The sequence below is a fragment of the Psammomys obesus genome, unplaced genomic scaffold (assembly GCF_907164565.1).
Source record: "Psammomys obesus unplaced genomic scaffold, mPsaObe1.curated_primary_1811, whole genome shotgun sequence".
Lineage (NCBI taxonomy): Eukaryota > Metazoa > Chordata > Mammalia > Rodentia > Muridae > Psammomys > Psammomys obesus.
In genome coordinates this window covers 13,137,994-13,148,058 of record NW_026596057.1, presented here as the reverse complement: position 1 = coordinate 13,148,058, position 10,065 = coordinate 13,137,994, and the positions used below count along the sequence as shown (strand labels likewise).

Genomic DNA, 10,065 nt, shown 5'->3' with positions numbered 1-10,065 from the left:
TTGGCCTGCTCTTTGATCACCTCCCCCTGATCACCTCTGGGGCAGCCTTACCAGGCCCCAGAGGAAGACAATGCAGCCAGTCCTGATGAGACCTGATAGACTAGGATCAGAAGGAAGGAAAAGACTTCCCCTACCAGTGGACTTGGGGAGGGGCATGTGTGGAGGAGAAGGGAGGGAGAGGTTGGGAGGGGACTACAGGGGGGATACAAAGTAAATAAAGTGTAATTAATAAAAAAATTAAAAAAGAAATAACATACTAATTAAAAAAATATCACTTTTAGGGTTTAATCTGTGGTTTAAGATTTAATAGTTCTTGCTTTTATGAAATGGGATGAGCCTGTATTTGGTTTTTAGAATTTTAATTTTCTCTTGATGATTGTTCCTTTGATCAGTATCAAGTGCCCTGTTTGTTCTGACCAGTTTTAGAGTTTATTTTGTCAGCTATTAGAAGAAAGCAAGCTCTGCCTGTCTAGTTCCATTTGCTTGGAATGCCTGCTCTTACCCTGAGACAGTGCTTATCCTTAATGGACGGCAGCAGAAAGAGGGGCTCTGTTTTCTAGTCCATTTGCTAGTCTGTTGGTCTGTTTCTTTGCCTCTCAATTTTTATGCAGTCTTGGCTGTCCTGAACTATCTAGATTAGGCTGGCCTCAAACCCGCAGAGGTCCACGCGTCTCTCAAGGGCTGGGTTAATACTCAGCTATCACTGGGAAGACATGTATTGCTCCTGGCATCTTGCGCGACGGCCATGACTTTTGCAGCTTTGTCTGGTACCAAAGTTGGCACAAATTTTTTATGACTTCAAAATGGCGTTTGTACTGCAGAGCTGAGCGATGCCATCGTTTCTTTTCAGTTTTCACTTTCCCTCTTTGGCTTACCTGAATTAGTGTCAGTACTCTCCCACTCTGGGGGCACTACAGTGAAACAAAGGTTGCATGAACAAAGGTACGAAGGGAGATACGATGACAATACAGTATACAGTAACCAAGACAGTTACTAAGTGACTATTGGGCAAATAGTGCACCCAGTATGGATCCATTACACAAAAGGGTGATTCCCATTCTGGGCTGAACGGAGAAAGGTTATGCAGGACTTCATTATGCTACTCTTACTGGCATGCAACTCCTGGAACTTTCCACCTCATGTTTTCAGGCTGACTATGACACCGTAAGATACTGCAAGCTTCTACCAACCAAACTTTTATCCAGTTGAGCAACACACTGCTGGTGCTTCCGACTCCACTTCTTCCCAGGATCCTCTTCTGTGGCTGGTTACTGATAATATTTCTTCACTCAGGGAGTCAAAACAGAAACACCACAGAACACTTGCCGTTTACATGAACAAACTCAAAGACAACAGAATGAAGAGCAGGTGAGAAGGGAAACAGGAGAAATAGAGTATCTTGATATTAAAACTGACGGACAAAAATGAGCTACTTTCAAGAGGCTGCAGAGACGGTTTAGTGGCTAAGAGCACCTGTAGGCCTTGCAGATAACCCCGTTTTCATTCTCAGCACAGAGTGGCTCACAACCATCTAGGACTCCGGGATCAGAGCTCTGATAATCTCTTCTCACCTGTGCGCACTGCACACACGATGCACACAAACTCCTTCACGCTCAGACACGTGAATAAAAATAAACTCATTCATGCTCAGACATATATGTGAATAAAAATAAATGTATCATAAAACTAAGTTGTTCTTACTTTAATTTTTGTTTTTTTTTTGTTTTTAAGACAGGGTTTCTCTGTGAAGCCCTGGCTGTCCTAGACTTGTTTTGTAGGCGAGGCTGTTCTCGAACTCAAGAGATCCTCCTGCCTCTGCCTCCTGAGGGCTCAGATTAAAGGCGAGTGCCACCACGCCCAGCTACTTTTAGTTTCCAGTAACGTCAAACTATTAAAAACTTTCATCATCAACAGAAAAATGTTTACTCTTCTCAAACCTGGAGGACTTGTGTTTAGGTGATCAAACTTTCCCCACACTGATTGCTTTTTAAAAACCTGAAATAAATTGTGATTTTTGATTTGCTTTTAAGAAAAATATAGAAAAAGGTGCATGAAGTTACCATCTTATAGGTCCAAAATGGTTAATACAGACAATTCCATGTCTCATCCAACAGATGCGTGGGCTGAGGAAGCCGACATCTGGAGCTACTTATCTGTGACAGCAAAGTGGAAAATGCCAGCTTGTTCACTCAGCACTCAAAAGACTTTATGTGACCTGTTTTGAGCAAGAGAGCCTTTTGATGGCACTTTAGGATGCTGCCTCTGATACCCTAAGATAAAAAAAAAAAAGTGTAACAAATCGGCATTGTTGACTCTTGAGGTGGCACTACTGTCCGCAGGCTTTAGCTGTGACAGGGCTGTAATGTGTGCGAGGGCCCCGAGCTGGACATTTGCTTGAGAGAAGCAGAAAAATGTTTCCAGAGTGTGAGTCACAATAGGTGATTATAGGAACTGACTCAGGATAACGATGTTATTAACTAGGGAGGGGAAGTCGGGCGGTGGGACAGGCAACTTCCACGCTATGACTTTTTGTGCTGCTTGGATGTTATCAATGAGGATTTTTTTTTTTTTTAAATAATACTTGTACAGCATCACAAAAGCAAAGAGCCTCTGCTTTAACTGAAAGATAGTTTAACAGATGAGCTGGTCTAACACACTGATAGCCAAGTCTGTTCTGCAGGCCTTTTACACTTACAAGGACTAGAGAGGATGGTGTACTTGCAGACATGCTCATTTCTAATGTTCTCAATCAATTTGCTTTAGGTTGAAGTATTTAGCTTTTAACTCAGTGTGTGTGTGTGTGTGTTATTTAATTGTTGTTGAACACAGAATGAACACCTTGTTTACATGAGCTACAGGCGACGACTTACTTGTCATTCTGGACTTTGATTCTCCTCAGACAGAACTCCAGCTCCTTGCTCCTTAGTGCTCACCAAATACTTTACTGCACTACAGCTCAGGCTGATGTGTTCGTGTGGTTATTTTTCTGGATACAGAAGGCTGAACCTCTATAAGAAAGGGGAAAGTTAAAGTGTAGACATAGGCTGAATTTTTTCCAGGCAAGATCAACATACTGAGTTTGTAAGATGTAATTCCACACAGACCAGCTTCTGAGTCTGGGCATTGCTGACACTGAGCAGGTGATGATTTGTACACTGTGTTTACAGCAGCCCTTGCCTCTTTACCAGCTAGGTGCCCACAGCCCTTTCCTAGCTGTGCCAATTCTTCAAGCTGGCATCTCCTGCGGGACAAAAATCACTTCCAATTCACAAACAGTGGGATAAATTGCCTGTTGATTTTTTGGACTTTGTAATGTCCTGTGGCCCAGATAGTTCTACTTAGTATTGAGTTATCAATGGCAGCTCAGAGCCAATGTATTTTTGTATGTGAGTATATAAACCTCTCTGCCTCTGTTTTACTTTTGAGATCCACTGAGAAGACTGGGTAATTGAATTCTCTGAAATGCCATCACTACATCTGACCTAGCACTGTACTCTAGTGCCAGCCAAATGAGGTAAAACAGACCTACACACACACACACACACACACACACACACACACACACACACAGTAATCAAGAGACAACTAACTGTTCTGTTTGTAGTTAGATTCCAACAAAAATCTATGAACAAACTATTAAAACTGACTTTCAAAACAGTTGCTGGATATAAGCACCTTATGATAGCATTCTCAGAGAGAAAGTAAGAGAAAACGAATAAAAAGTCAAAGCAAAAACAAATTTGCTAGATATACAAGACCACTAAGAAGAAAGCTGAAATAAATGGATAGACATTTCATGAACAGATAAACTTTAAAAATATGTTAAGTCTCAGACTAATCTACAGTCCAGTAGTGATTTCATTACACTTGCCAAGCAGATTCTAGAGACAGGGTCGAAAACAGGTAATGTGATTCTGAAGATGCAAAAGACACAGTCATACAGTGCTTAAGCAATTTGGTATTGGTTTAGTGACAAGCAAATTATATAGTAAATTGGACCCGGAGACCTATGCATTTATGGAAAACTGATGTTGATCAAGGTAGCAGGTCAGGCTCATCTCCTGGAGAGCTGTCGTGCTCGTTTGGTTCCTATAAAAACCCCTGAGTTTTCAAAGGTCACCGAGAAGGGGAAATAATGATTGAAAACCGAGTTACGGTTAGACAGGGCATATATGTGTATATGTGTGTACACACACACACACACACACACACACACGGTTATATAAGGCAGAACTCACAAGGGACAGCATAACCTACCTTAGCACAGGTACTTCTGTACTTCTACAGTACAAGCTCCAAACCAACAGCGCTAATTGCACTTGAATACAAATACTGGGAACAAAACATCACACAATCTATAATTTTAAGCCATTTATTTCAATAGAAATTTCAGAAAACTGTTCGTAAATTCATTTTACGTTAGCTTATGCAAACACACCGAAGATCACATACTCACTTCTGCATATTAAAAAGAAACAAAACCAGAGAGGGAACCAAGTCGCACATCACTCAAGGAGGTCATAGTGCAAGTAAATGCTTCATCATTAAGTACCTTAAGTTAACTGGGACAATAAATGAAAACGGCTTGTGTGGTTTTGTGTTTTGTTTTGGGTTTTGTATTACTAGCTTTGGGTCATTACCCTAATAGATGTTTGAATCCTTCTTCCACGTTTCTTCAATGGGCTGTCAAAGAGTGAACATCAACAACCAAGGGGTAGAAACACTTGATGGCGATTCTATCAGCTATCTTTGTCACACCCATTAAACCAGTGCTTCTTGGAAACATTGTATTAAGGGTGACATCTTCAAGGACATGACATTTGTTACCTGGCATTTAAGTTTGAAATATTCTGCTAATGTTTGGCATTTTCTTCCTTCCTATTTCCAAGCACTCCCTGGATTCCTTTAACTCTATTTTGCAGACCAGTTGGCTGAAATCAGATTTTAGATTATGCTAATAACTGTCAAGAAACAGCTAACTCTTTCCTGGAGTCCAACGACCACGTGCACCTACATGTCTTCTCTAAGGGCCCTGAAAACAGCATTCCTGCTCAGACAGACGACAGTGTCTCCTGGCCTTCCAATGTCCTAAAACAAACTTCCAGCTTTGGCCGAGAAACCTTTATTTATTATTTATTGATTTGATTTGTTATTAGTGCTGCTCCTTTTTTGCACGCTCTCAAGCAAGCAATAACCGGTAGGATGAGGGAGCGCTTGTCCACTCTGCTTAAATAGAAAATAAGCTTCACTTCCAGCGAAGAGACTGCCACCACAGCACCACCCGAGTAAACTGCGAGGCCTTCCACGTGCATCTCATCCCTTTAGGATTTTCCCAAACGGCCTTATTGCCAAACCCAAGCTCAACACAACACGAAATACAAATATCCTCAGCTAGTTGGTGGTTCTTCAAAGCCAACATTAAGAGGCTCGTCAAAACTGTGGATCTATTGTTAACCTACTTGGTCAAGAGAGCAATAGGGAGGGTGGGTTATTTGAAAAAAAAAAAATTAAGATTGGAGGACTGCAAGTATCCAGATGTCTACGCAGTCTTCTTCAGGACTGTGCGATTAAGCAGGGAGAGAGGGCCTGCACACCACTCACGCCAGAGGGTTAAGAGGGCAGGTGATTTTAGCCATCCTCAATGCCCTAAAACTGGTCTTCAGGTTGATAAGGCACAGACCTAATTTTCTCCATACTATGACTGGACATAGGTAAAATGCAATTGCTGTCACTGAGCTGAAGAGCCAACTTCCACATATCTCTTCAGTAGAATTCTCGAATTGAAAAGTGATTTTAGACAGAAGCTATTTTTAGGGAAGGAAACCTAAAAGGTACTTAAGTCATTTCGAAAAGGTTCACATGTAATTTGTCAATACTACTTAATAGCAATTTTTATGTCTCAGAGGCAAAATAAAAATAAAAAAAGCAATACCCTCCCGGCTGTACAACCAGGATGGCACTATGTTTCTAAAAAAATAATATAGAAGAAAATGGCCTCGGGCCCTAGAAGGAGGCTGCAGGCAGACACACCCACCACTTGCTCTGCGGCCCTCCGGGCAGCAGCGGTCCCGACTGCTGTTATCCCAGCACGGTGAATCAAGTTCAGCTGTTTTCAAAAGGACCCAGTTCTTTGAAAAGCCTGGGGGTAGAGGATTTCCTCTGATGATAGCCTATCTTCCACTGTACGATACTGGCACCTCTTATTTGCAGAAGGTACAAAGATGGCTTAAAACCCACTTAGAAAGGAATGTGCCTCATGAACCACGAAGGAAACCAACAGAGGATGTGTTATCTTAACACGCCAATGAGTTAAGTCAATTAGTACTGATTCCAATCAATATGATGCCTCACAGTTTTAAATATATATAATTTGCAAATTTAACCTCAGGAAAAAGGGCTGTATGCTGAAGTCATCTGGACAGCTAAACACTAATAGTTCTGAGATTGATGAGGCTGCACTCAGAGGGACCCATTTCAACTATCAAGGGCCCTATGCATGACTCCATTCCTCCTGAATAACAATGTGCTTGTTGGGCTTCTGTGTAAGTCTCGAGGAAGAAAGAGGCCACTCATCAAAACTCTGCAGCTATGAACGTCCTGACTGACCAGACATCAAGACCCAACAGCAACAGAACTGTTTACACAGAAAACATGGTTGCCATCAAAATACATGCGTAAGAAGAGAGAAAAAAAATATACAATTCCAAATTGGATCCTTCTTTGAATTGTTTACACAAATACACACTGAACCAAACCAAACAGAAAGATGTATTTCATCAATTCTCTTTTGATCCTTACAGTTAGGTAGTATATGGAGAACATTATGAAAAGCGAGCACATGAAGCCTAAAACAGTGCTTGGAGCGCTATGCAGTCATTTTCATAGGTACACTTTAAAAACCAACTTATGGAAAAGAAACCTTCACATTCAAATAAGTTGTCAGATGAGCTATGGCCAGTGCTATTCACTGTCGCACCAGGACAAGAATGCTCTGTCCAGCCTGCTTATAAACCAGCTTAATTTAAATCTTAACTGAATTTCTAAAGAGTTATCCTTGGCTATGACATAAACAAATGAGCTTTAATGTTCATGGAAAATGAGCCAGTGAGTCACTAATTTATAACTGAGGGTAGGTGTAATAGGACTCATTCCCCAATAAAGGACTCAAATATTTAACATAGTTTGGCAGTGGTTTTTTTTGCTTCAATTATCTGATACCATTTTGTGAATTATAGATTAAAAAACTCACCTACTTTAACTCATCTCTCTGTTTCCAAAATTATCCTGAACAGCAATGACTGATCTTCAGAGCAAATTCAAAGGTAGAAAAATAGTTTTAGTTTCAGCCAGAGGCCACGATGCTAACGCAGACTGGCTAACCGAACCTGAACAGGGTTCTTCTCTACACACCTGTGTCTAGAGGTGGGTGTAGCAAACACGGCTTCCATCTCAGTGCTTTGTCTTTGGCAAAACTGTGAGGCCAGCCTCAGCTAGCTGACCATCTCCACAGATTAGATTCACCTACAATGTAGCTTATTTATGACAAAGTAGTAATAAAATAGCCACAGGATTTTCATTCACAGTATCTCAAAAACAGCATGCATACTATTTAAAATATTATTTCAGGAGCAAAATAAACTAAAGAATTGCTTAAAAAAAAAAAAAAAAGAGGCCAACGAAAGTAAGATGTGCAAGGTCGACACTGTAATACTGCTGGCTACACGGTAAAGTCTGCGTAGACCCAACATGGGGTAAGCTTAGACCATTATTTGAAAAATCATTCTGCATAGGCAACACTTGCCTTCCCCTGCTTGGCAATGAAACCCCAAATAATGTATTTTTGTCACATGACACACAGATTTCAATTATTTAAATTAGAAACACTTAGAAAAGGCTTTTTGCTTTCTCTCAGACTGATTTCCTTTTTAGCTAATTATTGTACAGACAGCATTTTCTAACTAAGCTCCATGGACATGATCAAAACTTCTGATAAAATACATTCTGATACAATTCTTTAAGGATACAAATGTGAGAAATTCACACGAGACGTGAAGAAAAAGCACTTTGTTAGGAGGTACCTGTCAGTCAAGGCCTTCCCACATGGCCCTACCAGTAAGAGGCATAACCCATAGCAGTCTACTGAAATGGTGTTTGGCTAAAATTGGCTAAGCTATACCAGGTGCAACACTCACTGTAAGCATTGAATGTGTTACTGCCTAGTGCTCTCTCAAAATTGCTGGGTCAGTTACTAACAAAGCATGGTTTTTAGGTTGGGAACCGACCAACTTTCTGAAAAAATGTTCTGGGACATTTTGGGAAGTCATACAAGAGAAGGTTTTATATTTTTAACTTCCAGAACTGCAAACTTTGCCTTTATTCTTCTTAAAATTGTTTCATCTTACAATAAAATACATACACATACATGAAGAATCTTTTAAACAAGTATGCTTTTGAACCTCACACTGAACAAAAAACAAATTCAATTAAAAAAAAAATAAGTCTGGCACGATGCTGTTACACATTGCAAAGGGCGGGGTATGCCCGTGACCGTGACCCCTGTGGCCGGAGAATCCACACGCTTTGAGAAAAGCTGCAGAAACCGCAGCTTGGGATTACCGTTCTCTTAGGCAGGTTTGTGGCCCAGCAGTGAATTCACATAGGAAGTTAAACGTGAACCCCAGTTAGAAACAACCATGTTTCTGGAGCCTGCTGGCACGTGAACACTTGGCCTCCGTGCCTCCTGCAGATCATGCTCTCTGTCTAGCACTGAATTCCACATGGTAGTGTTGAAACAGATCCCTCATCCAAATAACACGCATCCCATCCCAAGCCAACCCACAGCTTACATCATCACCACCACCTCACTCCACATCTTGCAGTGGGAAACTTGAGGAGCTGCTCTCAGAGCCTGAGCAGACCCTGTAGGTAGGGGCTGTTGGCTGCTCCTCACAGGTGCTCTCCCCGCACCTAAAACAGCTCCTGATGGAATCCATAAGAAATGTTTTTCCTTTTTAAAGTGTATCTAAAAAAGATGGTTTCCCCTCCAAAATTAGTACAAAGTTAAAAGAAATGCAAATTAGCTACAATTTATTCCAAGCACAGCACCGCCAGAAGATTCACACGCACTATTTGGTGTTGGTTTTCCTCTCACTCTGTTAAGGCAGTGGTTTCCACAGGTCAGTTTGGAGATAAGAAGCATAGTTCATGGCAGTTTGTTTTGCAACTCCAATTTGTTCTCTGGGAATATCTCACTTTATTCCCTGAAATTAGTGCTTTTGGTTCTGAGCTCCGGAGGCTGGGCTGGAGCCTGGGGGCTCTTCCTGGCACGGGATGGTGCAGCTGGGGCTCTCGGCAAGTCCTTGCTCCACATGGGAACAATGGTATACCTCTTCTTTCTCAGGCTTTTACTCAAAAGTCATCAAGTTTGTAGGAACCTAAAAAAATACAAGCAGCCCACACTGGCTGTTACCACTCCAAGCTGACTGCTTTTAGCTGTTTTTTTCTAGCCCCTGAATACAACTGTCACTATGTCCTAAAGTGATTTTTAACCCCCAATTCACTCTGGGATGAGGGTTATGCAACTTGAAATTTAATACATAAACTGTATTATTATACACGGAATACAGGGTTTCTTGTTAAGCTGTGTTCCAACAATTTATATAAAACTAAATGAGTTAAATTCAGCATTTATTTTGTCCTGTGATTTAGTCAAACTCAAATCATTCTAACCTATGTATCTTTCTTGAGACAAGGTCTCAACTTTGCAGCCCATGCCAGCCTTGAACTTGTGAGTACTGGAAATGGAAGCACACGGTTTAAATATCCTTTAAAAGGAATCTGATAGCAGATGCTTCAGAGATTTAGACCAGTGAGTCTGGCATGCCTGATCATTTTAGGAAATCACCCAGTTAAGAAGCTTTCTCCAGTAGATGTACCTGGACAAGAGGAAGGAAGGACACAGGAGTTTTCATCCCTTACAGGGGCCTAATGGATGTTTACTGAAATAAATAAATGAATCAAAGAAACATGGCAAAACTTTGTAGAAGAGAATTTCATACATTATAA

The 10,065-nt window shown here is 41.1% G+C and overlaps 1 protein-coding gene across 6 annotated transcripts in view; it reads right to left on the bottom strand.

Annotated features, from left to right (window-relative positions):
* Nucleotides 1-4,358: 4,358 nt before the first annotated feature.
* The window catches only part of Ralgps2 (Ral GEF with PH domain and SH3 binding motif 2), a 126,114-nt gene continuing 120,407 nt past the window's right edge, over nt 4,359-10,065 (bottom strand). For all 6 annotated transcript variants that reach the window (XM_055624376.1, XM_055624374.1, XM_055624379.1 and 3 more), the window contains one exon: nt 4,359-9,434. In XM_055624376.1, the coding sequence (XP_055480351.1) occupies nt 9,405-9,434 (30 nt within the window). In that variant the 3' untranslated portion in view covers nt 4,359-9,404. The remainder of the gene's footprint in view (nt 9,435-10,065) is intronic.